Source organism: Rhea americana, unplaced genomic scaffold, assembly GCF_003343005.1.
Source record: "Rhea americana isolate MKP2758 unplaced genomic scaffold, rheAme1 scaffold_235, whole genome shotgun sequence".
NCBI classification, from domain to species: Eukaryota; Metazoa; Chordata; class Aves; order Rheiformes; family Rheidae; genus Rhea; species Rhea americana.
Genome location: NW_028186352.1, coordinates 1,046,212 through 1,069,731, shown reverse-complemented (window position 1 = coordinate 1,069,731; position 23,520 = coordinate 1,046,212). Strand labels below are relative to the sequence as shown.

Here is a 23,520-nt window from a genome sequence, read left to right as displayed (position 1 = left end):
GTTATTCATCATTGATCTTTAAAATTTTCATAAAGATCTAGTTTTCCATACTCAGACTGATTTTTAACAAACAAATGAAAAACAACCTAAGCTCTCTTTTCCCATTTATTCCCTGATTATTTGTGTGTGTCGTTCATATTTCTTAGAGCTCACAGTTCTTTCTATTCAGCTTCATCTACCATTCTACACTCTGTGGCATTCCTGGGTCTTCAGCTGGAATTTAGAGCCTGTGCTATAGGATAAATTTCTTTCTTCAGAACTTCAGAAGAGAAGAAGTAGTTTCAGAAATGTAAACCATGTACAAGAGTTGCAGGGGCTGACACTAGTAGCTTGATGAAGAAGAGCCTGAGCAGAGAGAGGCAACACAGCTATCGCCTGATACAGAAGAGGTTTTAAAGGAAATGATGGTCCCTTGATGGCAAATACCTTAATACATCCACACCTGGAGAACAAGAAATAATTGTCCTAATTTACAACAGAAAAGATAGAAATTATGTATTAGAAGAAAAACATTGGAACTTAAAGCACTGAAATTAGGTAGTGAGGGAGTTTGTGGGCTGGTTTAAGAGGTTGCCAGAGAGGTCAGACAAACATTTATGGGATGATAAATAAGTCCAGATCCTTCTGCACAGCAGGGAGGTAAACCAGAAAACTCTGGAAAAGTCCCTTCAGTTTTTTTTTTTTTTTTTTTTTTTTTTTTTTTTTTTTTTTTTTTTTTGTAGTTTCAGTGGCTCAGAAGACTGTTGGCAGATCATAGCATAGCTAAGGATTGCTACTTGCACAGCCTTAGCCCTGTTCATTGCATCGTTTCCACTAATGTTCTGTAAAAAGACACTGTTGTACAACTTCGGCAGTTCGACTGCCCTCTTTTGCAGTGACTGTTTGAAGTGCAGAGATCTGCAGCAACACAGTTGCATGTTACCATAGTTTAACAGGCAGTTGCTTGTCCTTCTTACTCTAGCTTTGCTTGCTATTTGGATTCCTGGTTTTCCCTTAATATACCTGAGCACAGAATGCTGCCTCGCTCTGTAAAATTTGCTATTATGCATGGATGACGGTTACAGAGTATCTGCACATGTCTTGGCTGCTAACAACATCAAGGTCTAGAATGACTTCACAGCTAAACTTTTCCTGAATTTGTGTTTTACAGGTAGGCGGTCTGTGAAGACAATTAGCATAGGTTAAGGTTATTTTGGGGAGGTTACGCTTCTTACCGTTAACAGTGTGGTGTTTCTCTGCAGAGCAATTAAGAGTGTAACCCTAACTTTAAATATAATTTCCTGAAGAACTCTGCCTGCTGASTAAAGATTAACCTTCGCGTGCTAACCTGAGCTTTGTGACACTCTCCGTGTCTGCTGATCCGATTCCTTAAAGACTAAAACCACAGAAAGAGGCCTACTTGATAATCACTTAAAACTAAACGGTTAACCCGCCCTTTTCTATCCACTTGGTCTCCTTAGCAGGACAGAAGATCAGTGTGCTTGCCACACGGGTTCTCAGGAACTGCTATTTGCAGTCTTTTTGCTTGTTTGATGTGAATATTCTTCACACGCGGTGATAGTAGTTGTCACATACGTCATGCCTTATGTTTCCTAAAGGTTACATAACCCATATGCTGCCTTTGCTAGGTGGTTCATTAATGTCCTGTTGCGGGTATGAAGGGCTAGTGGTGCCGAGAGGTTTCTGGTTTGCGTAAGGCCAAATATTCCCTATCTGATGTCCTTCTGTGYGATCTACTAGATTTTTTTTGCATCTCATACTTATCTGTAAATATAGATTTTTATGATCATTGTTTGTCTTCCCATAGTCCTCAAGCCTTTTAAAGCACTGTAGCCTGTAACTTGTTTTTTTCTCAGCCATCTCGGTACACTGTGTTTCTTTCTAAAATTTAATTGGCTTCCGTTTATAAATGAGAAATTCAGATTTTAAAATACAGTCTCATGTAGGAGTTGTAAAGACCAGGTCTACAAAAAGGGCACTGTGGGCTAATATGAGTTATCTCTGTATTTGCTGTTATTTGTGAAGACAAGGGATGGTAAATGACTTACTGATGGCTTAGGCTTGGATCAGGCCCCATGCAAGTTCCTTCAAAATTTCTTAGAAAATAGTGGATCCCCCCCTGTGGTCTGTAACAATTCAAATTTTTTATCTTTCCAGAGCTSAGGATCAAATGAAGAGATCTTAAAATAGTTGAGGCAGGAAACAGTGCTTGCTCAGATCTCTAGCTTTTTTTGTTTATCGCCAGTCATCTAAATTAATATTTTAAGACCAAGAGTAAAAGTAGTGTTTGAGATTCTTTTATAGATATCAAAGTTCACTGAGGAAACTTCTTTGCTCTCCTTCCTGGTGTTCTGCTTGCATTTCTCACTTCTATTTTGGCTGCTGCTTTTTTCCTCCCCCATTCTTCATGACTTTTCCAGCTTTAGTGCCCTACATTCTCCCAATTCTGGTTCTCCAAAAGCTGGAAAAAAGACTCTCTTGAAATGTGTTGGCATTCTTTTTAAAAAGTCACCTATGCCAAAGGCTTCACTAGTCAGAAAATGGTCAAAATCCTTTTTAGGAGAAGGAACAGATATRATTATAAAAACCCAACAAATTGAAGTAAAACCTTCATCTTATTAAGCCCATTAGGTTACCCAACATTAAACACTTCTCACTGATGAAACAGTAATATTTKTCATTTATTTTAAGCCAATATTTCTCAACACTGTTGCACCCCAGAAGTCTTTTAGTTCAGCAACTCTGATGCTGATAGGAGAAAAGAAATGCAAATACGACCCTAAATTTATCAATAAGCTATTTGAGGCCTCTGAGCAAATCTGATGTTTCCTAAGAGGCAGTAGCTACCCTAATACTACCTTGTGGTGGTGCAGGCTAATCAGTTCACTGCGATTTCTTGCACGTGCAAGGCAGTAATTTCCAGTACCAGCTGAGTTTCTCTCCATCTTCTGAGCTACCCTGATTCACAGCAGGGGTTGGATGACAGTATCATACCTCCATGGAGGACCGCAGCAGCTCTGCCAGAATTATATACCTCTTCCCTCATCTGCTTCTTTGCTTTGGTTCATCATTGTTCAAGATACCCTAGTTTGAAGAGTTTTGAAAATGGAGTTTTTCAGAGACTGGTTTTTGAATGRGTTTTCTTGTGTAGCTTGAATTAGTCTTATTAGACAAATCTTATTCAGTTTAATTATTGGAATTCATAGGTATCCAGAAATTATCTTCAGACCCACTATATTTAGTTGATCTAAAGRCTAAATGGGTTGGTAACATCTGGGAAATACTCAGGAAAAGAGTTCCCTGCATGCTATAGCTTCCCACAGATAGCACACTGCGTGATGTGCCAAAGGCTGGCACYGCTGCGTTAGTGGCAATGCAGGAGTGGTTTAAAATAATCTGACATGAAAAAAGCCCCCGTTATTTATGTTGATCAACAACATTTCTAGAGATACGTATCTTCAGCCTCCCCACTTCCTTTTCTCGGCACAGCATTAGGATCTGTACTATTTTCCTGACCAGTATCCCAGCCTTGYGCTAATATGCCAGTAGATGACTGTTGGTTGGCTGGTGGAGAAGTGCAAGGAGCACGTTCTTTATGTTTTCCTTTAGTAGGTCCTAAARGATTTGCAGTGGAAGTTTTCTTGGACCCGATTGAAATGCTTTACTGGGGAAACTGTTAGGTACAGAAAGCTTTTGCTGGAAAAAGCTTTAGGACTGAAGTCTTCTGTACTCTATCAGWATAGAAGGTCTATCAATGTAGAAGGTCACACTTAGAAATTCTCTGTCCTGTATGAGGACACAGCATGTATCAGAATCCTTTTAGTCAATATAACTGCCCCTACACCAACAGAGTTGTGTTGTTTGAATTGGTATATTGGTACTATACTTCATGTGCTGAAACAASTGTATTTAGATGAGCCCAGATGGCTTGCAAGAGAATTCCAACCTTGCTGCCTTCAGGCAAGCAAAATTCCCAGGGATGTTTCCGTTTTGCTTAAGCATATTTGAGCATTAGGTGTAAAGGGTCAAACTAATGTACAGATATTTCAAAGGATACTATGGAGTTTATTCCTGTCTTGTGCTGTAGCTGTGTCGTTGCTTATACTGGTGTAAAATGAATTTAAAATAATGGCATTCTTATTTCATAGTACTTACRCACATTTCTGTACTCACTCAGCAGTTGAGGAGATGTCACAAGAATGCAAGTATAGTGTGTGTGCTCCATATAGGCTTGTAATTCAGTTTTTGTGTACATAAATCCATTAGGATTTCCAGTTTGTTGTTTCCTGTTCATAATTATCTATCTGTGCAAAAAACTGAGTGCCCATCTGTTACATTTCTACAGAAAAAAATTGAAGCTAATTTTTTTCTGTATCTTCTTGCAAAACATGGAGTTTCAGAGATCCTAAAATTTCTTTGCAAAACATGAGGACATTGCAAAGATCAGAGATCAAGGAAATCCTTCTACTTTTAAGGAACTATAAGTAGTATTGCAAGTGCCATCCATATCTGATATGGAGACTGAGACGTATCTTAARTACTACTTCTGCAAAAAGTACTTCTAATGTAAGTGATTTTACCAAAGTGAATGATAAATTCATTTTAGAATTTCGTTTCTTTTTTAAAAAATATGTATAATATAATATTTAGTCTTGCATATTTTTAGTTTAAGAGCAATGCTTTAAGGAACAGTTTTATATTGGCAAGAAGTTCATGTCTCCTAACCTGTAATATGTATTTCTCTATACTGTTTTTATGGATGGGTTCACAAATACATTGTTGACAGTGTCTCTGGAAAACGTTTTTCTCTATAAGTGATAATGAAGCAACGCGTCTTTCAAGTATTATTTGGATTGTATTAACAATGTATTTTTTGTCATTTTATTTTTTATTTCCTCAGTTGTATGAGCACTGATACAACAAATGTTTTGGTTTGTGATGAAGCTGTCTACTTAGGCAGCTTTAAAATTACATTTTAGTGTAATTTTGTGTAGATGTAAAATACATCTACATTGCATAAAAATCTGTCTGGGGACTTTAAAGTGTAGATTATTCTCTAATGATCACATCTAGAATAATAACTCCAAGGAAAGGGTCTTTTTGAATCTATCAGAAATTAATGCATTATATTAAGCAAAGCTCATTCTGTAAGAAAAAGAATTAAATCATTTTTTGTAAGATAAAATTTTAGATTGTTTGAAGGAGGAAGTGGTTTCTCAAAGAAATCTAATAATCAAAGTTACTCATTTACAGTTTTCTGTCAATATCACATATATCTCTGATTTGCTATATTGTAGAAATTTTTCATTCTCTGATCAGTAACATAAATCATGAACATTTATGAACTCGATAAAACATTTATGTAGCAAAAAAGTGATAAAATTTACAGAATTGATAGCTAGCTTGGCTTAACTGGTAATATACTGTAGGACCATGAAGTCTATTTTATCCTGAAAGAATTTTTTCTTCCTATGGTATTAAGATGTGATGAGTTTGTTTCTTATCTAAAGAAAATAGTAATGCAGATACTGTCTAGAATATATGTGAGTTTCTGTAGGACTCTATATATCTGAGTGGTTCCTACCAAAGTGATCTTTCAAAGCCAATAGGATCAGTCATTGGAGTCTTTGTACRGGTAGACGCCAATCAATATTATGCTTGGTTTTATTTAACATTTCGGATTAGTGTATTAATTTAACAGTGGTGTCATGGTATCCAAAGCAGCAGTAAGAAAAGTTAGAACTGTGTCCAGCAGACGCYGTGGAGTATAGCTGGTATTTATTTTTCAGTGGTCTTTCGTTAGTAGACAGCGGACCTACTTAAGACACTGAGGTTCCAAACTTCAAATATTAGATTGTTTGTTTAGTAGATTTTTGGTCTTGCTTGAATTACGTTTTGGCATAAGCACTGAAGAGTGCTGGAACAATGGAATGAAGATTTCTTGGTTGCATTTCTTGACACGGYCTGACTGTAAGGTACAGGATGTATTTTGACTGCCAAAAATTAAGTGTACTCCGGTGACTATTGTTATCCCACATATACGGTGGTCCAGTCTTTCTTGAAAACCACTAGTCTGCTATTGCCCTTGGTGAGAAGAATCTGTTGGGATTCAGTGTCAGAAACTTGTGTTTGATTTGTGTGGCTGGGAATGTACTTAAATTTAAGTATAGCACTGCAGTCCAGGCAGTTTGTTCTTCCAGCCTAGTACTACTTAAACTTCATAGCTTTCAGATAGCCTAAACGACAATGTACTGGATGTCCTCACCTGTTGTGGGCGTAACTGGGAGTTGAAGACAGCTACCATCTTGGAGGAAGTACTTAATATTCCTCAAACATAGCCGTATTATTGCATTGTTTCATATTTCTTTGYGATTGCCGTGCAGAAGCACTGAGCTTTGCCATGCAGAGGTGCAGAACAGGACTAAGCCCCGTTGTGCTAAGTACGGTGCAAATTCATGTGAAGATCCAGTCTCAAGTAGTTTATAATCAAGACGATTTGACCAAAAGGCTGAAAATTGCTTTTTGAATGCCTATTCTACTGCCAAATGACTAGACAGTCTAATAGTCTCCGTAAGCATCTTGGCTTTTGAGGAGTGCTCCAGGAACAGTGGTTGCACAGCTGCCCTGACACACTGCAATATTCTTGGCCAAGATACATTTCCACTTGATAGCCTAACACCAGTGGTAGCTTTCAGCAAAAGCAGAGCCGGCTGGAGGTGGCCAGGGAAATTCCTGTCAGCTTCATGAACCTGCAGAGCCCCTCGGAGGCCCGGTGTAATTGTATTTAGTGGTACTGCTGACATCTGCCTCCTGCTCCCTCCATGTGTGATCTTTATGCCGGCATGTGCAACACCTCACAGACTATTTGGAAAACTCAATCTATTACCGAGTGCAGTTGCAGGGGGAAAAACTGCAACTCTRTGTAAGGATATGAAGTGAAAAATAATGAATCCTATTAAAGCTGGAGAAGAAAATCAGGCAGACAGATAATTACTTGATCCGGGATTTAGCCAGGATTTAGAGTTAACACTAGAGCTGTGCTCTGTAACTGTTCAGTTCAGTGCAGTTTTAGGGTTTCGGACTGCTCTGGGGTCAACCCAGAGTAGGCTTTTTTTCATTGTGCTGAATTAAAAAACAATAATTTGAATTAAAATAAAAACTACTCATTATAAAAATAAAAGGATGCTAATTCTAAGTGTTTGTAACTGTCTTTTAAAAAAGAACCATACACTTCTAGGAAGGAATAAGTGACTCTGAAAAGTAGCCCCAGGACTAGGTACTTTGCAGTAGTTTTCTTCCACTCTCTGCTATTTCACTTAAATATAAATAATCATGCATACATCGCACCAAAGAGCTAACGTAGGAATGACTGTCTGCATTGGTGGTGAAGGTGGATGCCTGATTCCAATCGATCAATTAGCTATTAACTAATTATTTTGTAAAAGGGAGGCAGAACTCTTGAGTATATAGTCAAAAGCACAGGCACATAGGCAGGCTGGACAGGCTCTGTGAAAGGTCTGGCATGGCTGGGGTTTTCAAGAGAGGTGAGACCAAGCTTGTGCGTAGAATTTGTTCTGTATTCCCAACAATTTCATGTCAGAAGTACCATACTTGGACCCAGAACCTTGTTTTGAGGCTGTGTTTTTGATTTTGGTAGCAACAAAACAGTGGACTGGTCTGGTTTGGCAGAACAAACTGTTAAAAGCACTTCGCTTTCTCCCTCTTGGAGCTGCTCAGGTGTCCAGGTGCTCCRAATAAGCCTTTGAAAGAGCTGATCTCTCCCTCTAGATTACAAGTGGGTCTTAACTGCACTACCAACTTTAACCAAAGAGGCAAGGCAATTGCCTAAAACCTTTCTCCCACAGTGGCAACTTTTGTAGAGCAGTGGGCTTCCCGCTCTAGAATCCCTCAAGGTGGGACTGCAGCAGAGATCTGCGAGCTCTTTCAGTAAATCGTTGTCTTCACTGCTCCAAAATACTCCCTAATCTTCCTCACTGCTGAACATACATACATGRAAAAATATATATTTAGTTCTCATTCCTTTTTTATTCGTTATATGTTTTTTTGTTTCTCTGATAAAATGCATGTGATCAGCTAACATTTCTGAGAGGACAGTGAAGAGAAATCACATCTTAAACATTAATTATTAMGCATCTCCCTTTTTAATAATTTGAGAATATTGTCAATATACAGAATATACAGCTTGTCTCTTCACATGCTGTGAACTCCTTTAATTGTCACAACACAAGGCCCATCAAGTGCTGAACCTTGTTCAAGATCCTTGGATGAACAAAGAGGATCAATTTCCATGTAGTGAAAAAGAAGCTTCCTCTGAAAGATTGAGAGAAAAAGAAAGATAAAAGCAGTCTGTTCTGCCTGTGCAAGCATTTTGACAATACTTCATTGAGTTTAATCTAATTAACGAGTCTTACTAATGCCGATATAATGACACTTTTATTGAACTCTACTGTAAGATATTTAGACTGAGGCACTTGTTTCATTGTAGTTATTAATGTGTCCTTTTTTTTTTTTTTTTTTTTTTACCATTTGGGAATTTTATTGCAAATCTAGGGGACAGTGTGATTACAAAAGTGTATGCAGACATTTCCGTGTCATACGTATATACGTATGTGGACATCTCTGGAAGTTAGCTAGGCTAGGGAGAAGGAAAGGGGAGGTTTGACTCTCCATCTTCCTGCACCTTCTTATATATAAAAAGATGATATTTGGTTTTGTACRATCCCTCTTGGAGACCTGCCTTTCAGATAAACATTTGCTATTCAGAGAAGAGGAAAATAAGCCTTGTGTTCTAACCATGCTTCAGAGGTCTTCTCCAAATATGTTTTAAGGCCAATTTTCCTGCATGGATATCCATAATSATTACTGTCTATAATTTTGTGGCTTCTGCAAGTTGTAATTTGGTTAAAAACACACAGCTTCCAGCTAGTTTTAGCTAAATAAAAGTTAACACTTGTTGTACGTGTCACTTGAAAGATTATTTTCCCTTTGCAGAGATATCTCAGATATGCAATAGTCTTCCTATTTTGGYGTTCAGTTAATCTTTCCATTTTGCCTGTATTGCAATGCTGTTCATGGTGTACAGTCAGCGACAGAGTGCAACACCACTTGGTGTAAGTGTTTGCTACACATGAACGAGGCCTTTAGACRTGTGGGCTTAGCATTTGAATGCTTTCCTGAGTCAATAAAAGACTGTTTTTGTTCCTTGTTTAGATACTGACCGAGCTTTAGCGCTGCTGGAAGAATATTGTAAAAAACTAAGGAAGCCAGAAGAACAACAACTGAAAAAAGCCATCAGAAAGGTGATGGGCATCTTTAAGAGCAGCTTATTTCAAGCACTTCTAGGTAGGTACTAATGTTTAAAGCTGGATGCATGMTTTTGAAGGCCAGACCCAGTAACTTTCTTCTTATTGGTCTCTATCTAACTTGTGTTGACAATGCAAGAGCACATTGAGGAGATCCTTCCAGGTTCTTTATGGGTGAACTTGTTGTCCAGGTATTTCAATGGCRTTTCCTTATTTATAATGGAGAAAGAGTAACAAAAAGTCATGCAAAGTAGGACATTGATTGGTTACTCCTAAACCTTGCTGCTTTCCTTTGTTTTGTGAAAATTACTGATATTATTGTTCATGCGAAGTTGAACGTGAAACCCCACCTCCACATYAGTAAACAGCCAAAGTTTCATTGACTTTGCTGGGACAAAATATGTAAAGTCTCTATGTGGCTTTTGCATTGTTTTTATGAGAAGTGTCAGTCAAGGGAACTCAGAAATTAGTCACRGAAAATGCTCAAGGACACAGTGGAACTTCTGCAGAATGTTCCCAGTGCATGTGATGTTGCAGAGAACATTGTATATAAAATAATGCTTTCACAATCTTGAACTCATATTGGACTATACCATAAGATGTTTAAGATGTGTGCTGTTGCTTCCCTTTTGCGCCTTACCCAGTGCAGTCCATGTGCTGCCAGGCAGTGGAGGTGGCAGTASTGACCATGTGTCATTCCTGCTCCACCTCACTCTGCCACCTCGCTCACATTGCATTGGCCCCTAAATTTTATTCCTTCACAACCATCTGTAAATTCGGTCCAGGACTACTCTGCTACAGAAGAGAGCATTTCTACAGCCATTTGCACTAAGAAACAAATATACCTTAAAATTGTGGTGGTTTGAAGCCAGAATGAGTTTTGCTCATTGCAGAGCTACATTCTGTAGCTGTTAGAGAAAAAAAATTGATTATACATCATAAAAGTAGAAGCACATCAATATTGCAGTATTACTATGAAGAGGAGGGAGGTCTGGGAATAGTTTCAGTAATTTCTGTAGCATTTATGAAAAATGTATGTTACCAGTCTCCATTTCCTGCAAATGGAAGTAATTAATGTCCGTGCTATTTTACTTGTAATTTTGCTCAGCTTCTTCAGTGGTAAGCTTTATTTTATAAATCCTAGATAATTTTTAAAGGCTACGTATTATAAAAAAAGCACATAAATTCATAGCGGTTTTACCAAATACTTACAAGAAGATTTAAATTAAAAAAAAAAAGGGAAGTTTCCTGTATTATTTTTATGCAGATAACCATGACTATTGAAGTATGTATTGAAGAAACATGYAAATCTCCGAAACAGTGTTAGTTGTTCATTTACTTTTGTAGTACTTTGAAATAATCCTTCGAAGTAGTCTATCAATGTGTGTTCTTCGTATGTGGCTACACTGTAATATTTTTTGATGCATTACATATTCGAGAAATGAACAAGTAATTATAGCTACATTTAGGYTGAATCCAAAGAATTTTAATTTGTAGGCCTTTGGATATCTTTTCCTTGTCCTTCAGGACTTCTTCTTATTAAAGAGATCTGGGAATCGCAAGATGTTCAAAGTCTGTCATTAGTACATATGATTCGCTCTCTGGTTCGTCTAGATTCTGCAGTAGTACAGAAACATGACCTCTCATCAGTATTTTAAGTGTGGAATATGCTGTTGTTACACAATCAGTGAGGTTCTTGTATAAACACTGTTTTAGAAAAACCCACTTCTGTGACATCTATTTTAGCTTCGTGTCATATTTTCTTCCACTCACTGTCAAAGTTCTGTACTGCTCATCTTCCTTTGTCTTTCATATTTACAAAATGTCTGCTGATCTTGCAAGTGTGCAATTTTGGGTAATAYTCAGAGACTGAATGTTCAACACTTTCCCAGCATCTGTTTTTATCCATAACTGACTGACCTTTTGGTTATTTAGGCTGTAACAGTGAATGAAAAATCTGATTTTTGTACAGAAGCATTAGTTTGGATGCAGATGTGCATGTTCCTACCAGGCATAAAATTAACATTATTTTATGTRCAAAATTCAGTTTTTGTTGGTCCTACTGCTTGGGTGGAATTGCATTTCTCTAGGACCAAATTCAGCTGTTGTAATCATTCCTGTCCTTTAAGTGACTGCATTGTGTTCAGTTCTAGTTAACTTCCAAATTTGTTTAAAAATCCATAGGTTATCTTTAAATTTAGTGTAACAAGAACTGGTAAAGAAGAATAAACACAGTTAGAAAAACGCTTCAAATCTGAGCATCTAAGCTGGAGTATTACCTAGCTCCTTTTGCTCTCAAATTTATGCTTGTGTGATTTGATTCATGCAACCACGTTTGAGCATAGTCTCTCAGTAGTCACACGACCTTTTCTAATCCTCAATTTGTTTCATAAATATTAAATGTTGGGATTAACACACAAGATGTGATGCTGGAAAATTTTCTAGAGATTCAGTATTTTTCATGAATATATTCTACGCATGCTAAAGGTGACTGCAAATATTGAAGTAATGTGATTTACTAAGTGATTTGCTGAAGGTTTATTGAAGCATTGGCCTTTTAGATTTTAATTCTGGATGAAAAGCATCTCCTTCTCCCTTCAGGCTGTTCTTGTTGCTAGACTTCTTATTAGGGCTGCTGGGTATAGTTAATGCTGAGGGGGTTGCTAAGAGGCTCCTTTTCAAAGTGACCTGTGGAACTGCAGCCTCTGGAGTCCCGTAAGACTCGGGTGGCCCAAACACAACGCTTTGAAAATCTAGCYCTATTTTTCTAAAAGGAGGATGGAGGAGAAAAAGGAAAAAAAAAATCTGTTAGTGATGAAGTGGGTGGAAATGGAGTGAAAGGGGAAGAAGTCCTACCTAGATGTCAACGTTTCTCTAAATCAATTCCGAATTATTTTCGCAAAAAGGGTGGCACCATTAGCTGATGGCACGGAGAGACTGTAAGTTCTCGCGCTGCCGTTATGATGAACACACAAAGATTTTTTGCTTTTGACAGGGGCATCCATAGCTAGACGGCATGAAAACAACTGGGTCCTCGCAAATCGTAGCACACGGTGTGATACGAGTGCATATTTTTAGAAGTAACTCTACAAGGAAGGGAGAATTAAACTGACCTTCAACAAAACCTGCTGAAATCCAAATGCCTTGTTTGTCGGGATTGTCTCATCACGGGGCAGATTGTAGAGATAAAAGAGGAAAGCCATGAAATAGAGTAATAATAACAGCAGCAGCAACAGTAATAAGAAACTAAAAAATCCTAGTCTTCTGGACACGTAAAAAACTACTAAGCATTTTTTTTTTTTTTTAGTTCTGTTCTTTATGACACTTAATCAGGACTTATAATGCAATACATACAGTTTAGTACAATAGATTTGTAAAAACCTCTGCTATATATTAATCTAGTCTTCATTTTATTAAGAAAAGTGCATCATTTTAGAGCTTAAAAGGCCGTTCTCTGGAAAGAGAATGGATGAAAGAGGTTTATGTGAGTTTTTTTTTTCCTGATACATCTCTATAAAACATAATTTTGTTTCTAGCAGGAATTAAAGTGCCACAAATAGCTATAATCATCTTATGCAGTATTAGGTAAAATCTAATCTCTGTAGCTTTTTCTAAAATTTGGATAAACCCAGTCTCTAGAGGGTGACGTGTTTCCTGGGGTCTTTTAAACCGTGTCTTATCTTTTTTTCTCATGCTTGTGTAACTTTRCCTGTATTTTAAACTGGCATATTTTCAGCTAAAATCTCCATCATCATCTCTTTTCATATGGTATTCGAGTATATCTACGCACTAATGTAGATATTATAAATCTGCCTGTCTTAAAAGTTGCTGCGGTAAACACTGTGGTGAGGATTACATAATTCACTGGTCATCTGTGACACAGCTGATATTTAGAGACTTAGGATGTGATATTGGTTTTAGACTCTTCAGCTCATTCATCTCAACAAATAAACTCTATTGTAACAACCCGTTTTAAAAGAGTCACTATGTCTTTTAAATCAAGTCATAAAGGAGATCATATTATTCTGCAATCACGTATTATTTTCTATTAAATATTTTTTWAATTAAGTGGCAGTGTTATATTGGTATCTGAATGACCAAGAAGCTAGTTATATCTTGCAACCCTCTATTTTACTGGAAGGTGCTATAAGACAGCTGAGATAATAAGGAAGGCATAAAATACAGCCATTCGCCACTCTAAGAGAGCGTAAGCAGGCTCCATTTGCTTTAATTCTTGTTACAATATTTTGAAACCAGTAAAGTATATCTCTCTCAAAATTGGGTTCATCTTTGTGTTTTTTTTTTTTTTTTTTTTTTTTTTTTTTTTTTTTTTTTTTTTTCCTGGGGAAAGTTTTCACCTGAAGCCTTAAAGAGAATTTTGAGTGTGTGGAACTATGGAAATGTTATAATAAATGTTACGGAAATGTTCCATAAATGTTATGGAAATTTTAAGTAATGCTTATGTAAGGGTGTATGGACAAGTATTTCAGAAAGAAGAGCTAGGAAGAAAACTTCCATGGGAAAACTTTGTATAAACTTCAGGATAGTTAGACATTAAAGCAAGTGGAGAGGAAGCTGTCRTAGGAATAATGTTGGGATATTGAAAAATGCACCTGTGACAAAAGGAAAATGCTAAGAATGAAAAGGGGGCAAAATTTTGATAGACTTAACCATGTATGTCAATTAATTATAAACCCCCCCCCCCACACACACACACATTTGTAGGTTTTAATGCTGGGAAATAGATTAATGCTGTTGCCCATACCCACAGAAGAGGAGGGTAGAAACAAGGAATTTAATTAGGCATGTTAAGTTTAAGGAAAATCATTTAAATCGTGACAGAAGGAAATCTGARACCAGTAGAAAGAGATGGATCAAGATGGGGGAATTAGATGTGTTTAAGAGCAGGATAAAYGGTGAGAAGAACAGGAGACCTGCAACACGGTTCTGGGCTGGAGAAGGAGGATGCACCAAAGCAGGYGCTGAGGAGTGAGCATGGAAGTCAGAGGAAAGCCAGGATAATGCAACACCTTGAAAAATCCAGTGTTAGTCATAGATGGTACCGCTGGCCTCCAGTGTTAAAGKCTCTATGAGATTTGCATAAAAAGCACAGAAACAATCTGCAAAATAATGTGTAGAAGCAGTTGCTTGTACAATCCAAGTCTTTAAGAAACACTGAAGTCGTATTTTCGGGCTTTTCTCCACAGCCACCAAAGCTAGCAAGGTATTTCCTCCTTCAAATGAACATGGATACCTTCACGGGAGTACAGAAAACAAGGAGACACCACGTTTCACAAGGCTGCTCATAAAATTGTTAGAGCTGAGGATTTCAAAATGAAGAATGTGATTTGCAATCGCCTTTGTGAAGTGGTGGTAACCTTGGCTAGTACCAGTCGCCCTCAAGCCGCAGAAAGAGTTGTGTTTCAGCAGGTATTGCTGTGTACGCATTTTAAGAACCCAAAGGACATTAAATAAATTGCTATACTGGGAAACCTTTTAGCAGGAAAGAACAACTGGGTATTACTTAGTCACCCTCACCAAGCTTGCTCTCAATAGGTGTTTTACCCCGTTTTGGGGTTTGGCAGGTTTAGCTACTTAAACTGCTCTTGGATGCGAGGTTGCTGATCCCTTATGTCGTTGTTCACTAAAGATGATCTCAGTGAGCTGCTTTCTGACTSTATCAAGCTGTTTTTATCTGGTATAACTCCACTGAATCCCAAAGGAGTTAATCCAGTGTAGCCAAGTCTGCATCTGGCCCAGTAACATTAGGCAATTCTCCTGCTGAGGGCCTGAATCCAACGTTCGCTAAGTCAATAGAAAAACTCCCATTGACTTGGGCTGCCTTGGATCATGCATTAGAGTGAGTCGTCCAGAAATTTATATTCAGACTTTACCCAACTGAGAAACAAAGATTTTTCTATAGACACATCTAAAAATATTTAAACCATTTCTGACTATTACAAATGTTGAGGAGCAAAGAAGTGTGCAAAAGCCCTTCAGTGCTTTGTCACATTTGAGAAGCGCTCGAATGACATCTCTGACAATGGGGAAGCCTGTTATTACTCCTCACAGAGTCCTACTTTCCCAAACTGGCATCTTTCTTTGTTGCAGCATAAATTACAGCAGAACTGAAATTTAAATTCAAGGGCAGCTTTTGTTTTGCCTGAAGACAGCTGCAGCTGCTTTTATTCTTGAAGTCCAATTCTCTTAGTAAGCAGATTTGTGCTTTCTCTSAAAAGAGCTAAAGGTAGCAGTGCTAGATCTTTGGGATGATTTGGAGTCGTGTAATCTTTTTTTATGAGCTGTGGGTTGGGTCGCAGCCAGCTGARGGAAATAACCCTTGCAGTTCTCCAGTGAAAGTCTGCTATCACGTACAGTGTGAACAATTTGTCCTACAAATAGCAGATCTAATGCAACCAGGTTTCTTGTAGATTTGTATCCCACCACCATATTTGCTCCCACTGCGATGTGAAATTTCCCTTGCAGTATCTTCCGTTCTCTCTGGCTCTTTATCTCTCCCCCAAATTATCTGCAGATCCTTCATGTGTGCCCTGAGTGCAAGCCGGGGTGGTAGGTGCTGCAGACGGTTTTGAGCTACAAATGTGCTGATGAGGCAGTGACAGGCTAGACAGAGCAGAAATCTGCTGTTCACGAGGTAATCTCTCTCTGAAGGCATTAGTTTGGATTTTTCTCCTCTTCTACTTAATCATTACATTTTATGAAATTTACAGGAACTGAGACTTTTTCACTTCCGTCAAGTTTCGTTGACATTGRACACAGGGTTCAAAGTAGGTGACAACCAGCCATACAGAATTATTATTAGGTGGCCATACAGAAAAAGGACAGACCTCACATTATTATAGGAAAGTCAGGTTAAAGATGTTCCCAGAGGATAATTTCACTGAGGTCTAAAACATTGTCCAGTGTTTTGTRGCTGTGTCTGTAAAGGAGGAACAGGAATCTTTCTGTACTTCCAAAAACTCTCAGAAGTCCTGCTTTTGCTATTGGGACTTCCTGGGTGTTACMGTGACGCCTTACCAGTTATATATGAGGAGCAAACAGAGCCAGGGCATGGCTCTGTGTCTTTGCTAGCCAGCCTGGAGATGTGAGTAGCACCAGGAGAAAGTGCCACAAGGAGTTCAAATAATTTGGATATTTTCTGCCTTTGTGCAAAGATGCACAAATCCTGTGCAAGTATCCCACGTCAGTTTTTGTTTGAAAGATTTTAAATATTAAAAGCTTGTTAATTACCAGAAAAGACCTGAACCAAAAGCAAAGCTCCAATGCCTCTTAAACCTGTGGGAATTTTGATTAGGATCTCATCCTTGCTGTTGACCTTTTCCTTAMCAAATTGAACCAAAAGTCTGGATGTGAATGCTGATGGACTCTGAAAAATTCTGAATCCCAGCCTAGGTCTGTATTTTGATTCTCAGCCTATCTGTGTAYAAGAAGAAACCGATTACAGGACTGCTACAACCTAGGTAATACATAATCTCTTGTAATCCTAATGCAACCCTCTGCTGATGTTTTGCTGCCTGTTAACCAATGAATGAGAACATTTACCTCTCAGAGAAGGGATTCAGAAGCTTTATGGACTTTTCTCATTTTAAGCGCAAAAATTGGGCATTGGAGTTAAACCATYTGAACAATTTTTAATATGAGCAATRTGCTAAGTGTTGAGCTTGTTAGATTTCAATAGCCAAGAAGGAATAAAGGCTGTTTTTGTTCCTGTAGTGTTTTCTTTTGTAAAGTATGTCACAGCCATATGGATTGAATGTGTAATTATAATTAATAAAACGCAGTTGCAGCAGCTGTTGCTGTATGGCTGCTCTCCCAGTGTGAAGCTTATCTTTCTCTTTGCATTAACCAGAGATAGCCCTTTATTATTGGTTTGTGATGAGAGCTGGAGACAAATTATTATGAGATGCATTGAGATAATCTGTTTTTATTTCTAATTATGCATTCTCCTTTTTCAAGCTGAGGGAAAAAAAAGGGACTAAGAGATAGATGAATTTTTGCATTAAGTAGGGAAAGACTGGATTTATATCCTGCTAATGTAGTTTGTATGTCTACTAATAAAATGGAAGAAAATAATCTAGACCAAGCTGTTCCATCAGTAATCCTAGTGTTTATTTTTGTCTCTAAAATACCAGAGCTGTTCTCCTCTAATATTTTGGTCTATAGAGTCATTTTAGGCTAAACTATAATGCGATTTTTGCTTAGTAAATATAACTTTTTAAGAAGCTGTTTGGTAATTTTAAAAATCACAGCAATATGTTAGCCTTGAAGATTGTTATAGCTTATGCAGTGCTGTTAGAAATGAGCCAAATTTCTTGCCTGGTGCAGCCTCTGGCTGTTCCAGAATTGCAATACTCTCTTTTTTTATCTTCATAATTATAGTCAATGAGGTGCTTCCAGCATCAGAGCTTAGTGGTAAACACCCTCTGATTTACGTACAGTCAAGATTGGGCACTGAACAGTAAGATGCACAAAAGCAGACTAGCTAATCTTAAAGAAAAAAGATGTAACTGCAGATATSGTATTTATCTCAAACTTATACTGTAGTTTGCTCACATCTGCTTCTGTACTTTGGAGAGTTGTTGGGTAGTAAAATAGGTCCTGACAAGAAATCCTGAAACCTGTGGTGTTCATCCCCATCTTCTGTTTATTCAGCCATGGAGTTGTCCATTTTTAGCACCTGCTTTTGGGCTCCATCACTCTGACCTGTCACTGAGACGGTTCTGAGGTTTGAAGATCTTTTTATAGAAGTCTGAATAGTGTCTTTCATTTGGTCTTTTCTGTCTCCATTTTGTCATCAAAATTGTCTGGTTCTGAATTTCTACTGGTGTAGTTGAGTAAGACACTACTGTGTAAAATCACAGATATTAGAAATAAAAAATTGCTATTGCAATGGATTGGAATTAGCAAGGAAATCTATGTTATGTGTGTGGAAACATACAAATGATGTGTGCGATGATATAAAAAAAATAATAAAAACTGGTCAGAAGTTTGGCAGTGCTATAATTAAGGTAGCTTCTGCAAGTTTAGTTCAATACACTTATGTATATCTAGTGCGATATATCTTAATTATTTGACTTCAGACAGTTTTCCTTCAGAAATCTTTCTTCATTCAATATGCAAAAGAGGTAGTGCCCATTAGAAAATATTTAACTTTAGTTTGATAACATTGTTTTCCCACCACATGTGATGAGCTGCTTGTAGGTGCATTCTACACAGGTGATGCTGAAGCCCTGAGAAATAGAAGTAAAAATATCTTATCTATTTTAGAAGCCTGATTGGAGACGCTTCCGACCTGATATGTCACCACATGCAACTTTTTGCAGCACATATCTGACCACCTGCATCAGGGAGTGTCACTATTCCAGCCAGACTGGCCATATTAAAAAATGAAACTTGCCTAACTGGTGATCATTTTGAAAAAATGCAGTGTACGTGACTCACTTATCATCACCGAGAGTCTCTGTAAGAGTCAGGAGTAGGATTCCCTTTCCCGGGGTGGTACTGAATGCTCTTGAGCAAAAATGCCTTGAAGAAACCTTCTTACCCTTCTCAGCCTTCTAGCTGCTGCGAGGAATGGCACAAAGGTTGGGCAGACAGTATCCCTGAAGCAGTTATGTTGGATAAAATGTGAGAGAAGAGAGAAAAYCAGTACGTGATCATCTACTTAAGAAATTGCATCTGCAAGCACATGCATAACGGGGTCCAGCTTTAATTGTGACGCTTTCTACCTCTGGAGCATTAACCTTACAACCGTATTGGTGTTTCCAAGTTAAGTTTATGTGGTTATATCCTAGACTTTAAGGATAATAAACAGAGCCTCTCTCTCTTGATTACATCACGTGATGATGTTGACATGGCTTTAAAGTGAGGTCCAAGCTCAGCCACTTTGCACAGGCCTTTGCTGCCTGCACTAATGGAGATGCTGATGCTGCTCCCAGGGGTACTCCCACGGGTCTGATTTTTGCCCTCCCACCRTTTGAATTAGACTGTTCTGCGAAAGAAGTGATGATTTGAGATGTATTTCTTGGAGGGGCTGGGATGAGGATCACCATCCGTTTTGATGTGCAGCTGGTGATAGCAGTGTCAAAGCAGATGATGCAAGAGTGGGTGTCTTTGCCTGCTTGGCTCACACTTGTTTTCGGTTCCCGGCTCTGCTGCTGCTTTGCTGCTTGACCTCTGCCAGCCCCGCTGCCTCCATGGCATGTAGGCAGCGACCRGGAATYGAGAGTCCCCATGTCGCTTTATCCCTCCTAGAGGATAAGCTGTAGGTGAATTCTGGATATATATATATATATATATATATATATATATATATATGTATGTATGTATATGTAGAAATACTTTCCTTTTTTTTTCAGTAAATCAGTCTGCAAAATTCAGGCCTAGTGGGGAGTTTATCATAGCCACTGTCTTCCCAGCACCTGGGTACACGTAGGTAGCCAGAGGGCTGTTTGGGGGAGTACGTTTCCAAACAGATAATAAATAGAAGGAGAAAACCCACCTGGTGGCAACCAATGAGGCAGAGTGATGGACCCAGAGTTGCACTGCGTCCTGGTTATTTTCTCATAAGCCTTGCTTTTCCTTGAGTTAGTTTGAATCTCCAGTGTTGTAGTGTAATATAAAACTGTAATTTCATTCTTTTTTAACCTTTGTCCAAAAGCAAAAGACTGCTCCTTTTTATTCTCTTAGTCATTTGATAGGCAACTTACCTTCAGACTTTTTCCTTCTAAAATTCTGTGGAGCAATGTGATAAAATCAGATGGAGCAGCAACATCCCATAGCCATGGAAATAGGATCTTCACCTCATACCTTTCACAAGCATGTAATTCTGGGAAGGGTCATGGAAATCTAACCTGGACGGACTTGGTTTCTTTTCTCGTTTGTTCTATGTTCCCAGAGGATTTGCTGATGCATTTTGGAGTGATGGACTGTATTTCTCATGTTTTTTAGGTTGTAGTTTTTTCCTTAAAGGCAATTAATTTTATGTTGTAAGTTTTGGAAATAAGATTTTGAAGGAAATAAACATACTTGGAAAAAAAGTAATTTTCCTAACTTTAAACTTAGTCAAAACCTTTCTCTAAATAAAGTTTAGAGTGACATCTTGTGGTAACACTGGTTTCAAATATACATATCTGTTAGTTTTAATTCACATCATGTTATTTTGCACACAATAAGCATTGTGTTTTCTTCTCAAACTTTATGGATTACTTGGCTTTTGTGAGATCTGAGACAACATTGCTATATAAGGGGTCTGATARGTATTCTTTTACTTCATGAAGGTTATCCCATGAGTACCTGTGAGTTCCCAGTGATTTCAATTCTAATTCAAGATTTTTTAATGCTATTCCAGGAGTTAAACACTATCTTTTGGAATTACTAAGAAAAATTTTTCTATGAGCCATGATGCTAAAACAAGCAAGAGCGCTACATCTCTTGTTCAACATCTGTTCATGTGAATTCATTAGCTATCAAAATATCATCAGCCTCATATTGCTAGTATATCATTAATTCCAAGGATATGGAGAATATACAGAAGGTCAGGTACAGATAAAGTCAAGCCAAACTTCACTGATGAGTTAGTAGATATGCTCCATTTGGAGTAAAGACAATTACGTTCAGTAATGTAGCATGGACAGTTTGCTACRCACAGAAACTAATAAGCCCATTTAGGATCATAGTACATACGCTCCCTAGAAATGGATTGAACTCCAAGGTGCTGATGTTGTAAAGGCACCAACCAAAACCTAATCCAGATGCCTAGACTTGATCAGACTGTAGTTTTGTGCAATATGTTTGAACTAAATACAAAACTCTTCAGTGCAAGGCCAGGATGTGGAATAGTTTTGTGCTCAGGAGCTTAAAGGAATTTGGAAAACAGTAAGATTTGCCTTCTCTTTTGCGAAGCCATCTGCAAAACCATGGGAGTTCTGGCCCCACGGCGAGTTGTTGTTAGGTCAAACAAAGTACTGCCCAGTATGGTCAAACTGGCCATCCTAAGGTTTGTTCCTATTCAGCTTTAGAGAGGAGAATGAAGGTATCTTCATCCTCTGCTATATCGAGTTTTAACTAGCATAAAATTCTGGTTAACTTTACCTTCGTGCCCAGGTTGAATACCTGGTGACAGGTATTCAGTAGAAGGACACTCAGTAGAATTGATTTGAAATGGATTTAATATTGTTCAGTAAGAGACACATGGCTTTTCTAAAAATGAAAGTCTTTTAGGGGAATGGATTGATTAATGCATGCCAAAAGAAAGCCCCTCTCYTGTCGCTCCATAGCTTATCGCTAACAAAGTGTGGTTCCAGCTCTGCTGTCACACGTGAGTATTGGAGACTTGATTCAGGAAAAAATTGTGTGTCTGCATATTTTAGGCTTCTGTTGGAGGCATTTTCATCATCTGAGAGTGCCAGTGTGGGCAAATTAGTCCTGTGATGGCAATAGTAAGGATTTTTAGCTTTGTAGTAAAGCATTCAAGGGAAGTTAAGCCTAAGAAGCCTAACTTGATGACCCTAAAAGGGCCATCTAGTGACCTCATTTGTTAATTGGAAGGAAAAAYAAAGACTTTTTCTTCAATTAAGTTGAATGTTTAGCTTGTCTACCAGAATTATTTCTGGTTGATAGCTATGTACAAATTAAGCTAGAAAACCACTATAATCCTGATACTGAAATGGTAAGTGCTAACATAGATTAGATATAAAACTAACCCAATCTATTACGTAGCCTGTCACAATGGGCTAGCTGGTTAAAGTCCTCAAATACAGTTTAGGAAAAACTTGTAGAAATTGTGTGTAAGGTACACAAAATGTATCTAAAGGACATACTTACAGGGATGACTCTGAAATTTTTTCTTGGGAAAATGCCTGTTACAGATTGTGTTGAAAGAGTAAAGAAATCTGTAAGTATGAACTTAGGTACGGTACAAATGCTGACCTTGTTTGTCTCTCTTTTTATCACAACACAAAGCAATGGGTGATATTTCATAATAAAGGAAAACTGTCTCCTTCTAATCGCTTTCTGCTGCACAGACAGCAACTTCACTGTAACAGTTTTTGAGTGTCTGTTAGGTGAATTTTGTCCTATTACTTGTCTGAAACTTATCTAATTGTCTTCACTGTCAAGGCAAGAACTTATTTCCTCTTAATGCTGAGACAGCTGGATATTAAGGAGACGATGCTCCCCAAGATCGTAAAGAGAGTTCACCATAACGCAGGACATAAAAGCTCAGATGATGTAGTGCAAACTGTAGTTTCCCCAGTGCAGTGACWTCCAGGCTGTCAGTTCTCCACACTGGCAGGAGACCCTCAACCAAGCCTTATGATTAGAAAGCCTAATTCTTTTGCTTATCTTATATTTATCCTCCTGTGATGGAGCCCCCCCAAAGCAAAGGGCAAGAAGCTCTAAGCTAGATGATGACTATTGCTCCCGAGTACTGTAGTCCACACTGGTTGGGGTGTATTGAAAATAAGGTCTCATCAGATAGACAATCTTTGAGAGGAAGGAATAACTGAGGACTTTATTACTGAATCTTCTGAACCAGACATTCATTTTTGCATTCAGCCAAGATCCTGCTCTGCTGTGGTCAGTTCAGTCCTCCTAGCTCATTTTGTCAGAATAAAAATAAGGTTCAACAAATTCTGACTCAGATTTTACATGAATGTTCCTCTCTTTGTGGCTCAGAGGCCACAGGCTGCCTGCAAGATCCTCAAATATTATTAATAGCCACAGCAAATTTAAATTTTAAATGAAGGTGGCTGAAGAAGAACAGAGTCACCTACAGAGTTTGGAGGCTGTTGCTTTAAGTAATTGCTTTCTACCTATGTAAAACCCTCTGGGATTTCTTTTGGATTAAGTATTCCTTACTTTTTCTCTAAAACTGTTTAATATTCATGTGTGTTGTTGAACAGCTGCTGCATCCTACTTAAAAATGGAAGGAGGGGAATGCATTTCAGTAGCAAATGAAGTGATATTAAATATATCCCTTGCCTACTTCAAAAGAGCAGTATGGGAGTTAATTAATATTTATCAAATGTGCTGAAGTCCTTGGATGAGAGGCATTGCAGTTGTGCAAAGCATTGCTTGTTTTTCCTTTCCTTTCCTTTCCTTTCCTTTCCTTTCCTTTCCTTTCCTTTCCTTTCCTTTCCTTTCCTTTCCTTTCCTTTCCTTTCCTTTCCTTTCC

At 38.1% G+C, this 23,520-nt stretch overlaps 1 protein-coding gene across 1 annotated transcript in view; it reads left to right on the top strand.

Moving 5' to 3' along the window:
* The window catches only part of DLG2 (discs large MAGUK scaffold protein 2), a 1,005,691-nt gene that overhangs the window by 8,901 nt on the left and 973,270 nt on the right, over positions 1-23,520 (top strand). Inside the window, exon 2 of the mRNA XM_085306235.1 lies at positions 9,232-9,363. Coding sequence (XP_085162361.1) covers positions 9,232-9,363 — 132 coding nt within the window. The remainder of the gene's footprint in view (positions 1-9,231; positions 9,364-23,520) is intronic.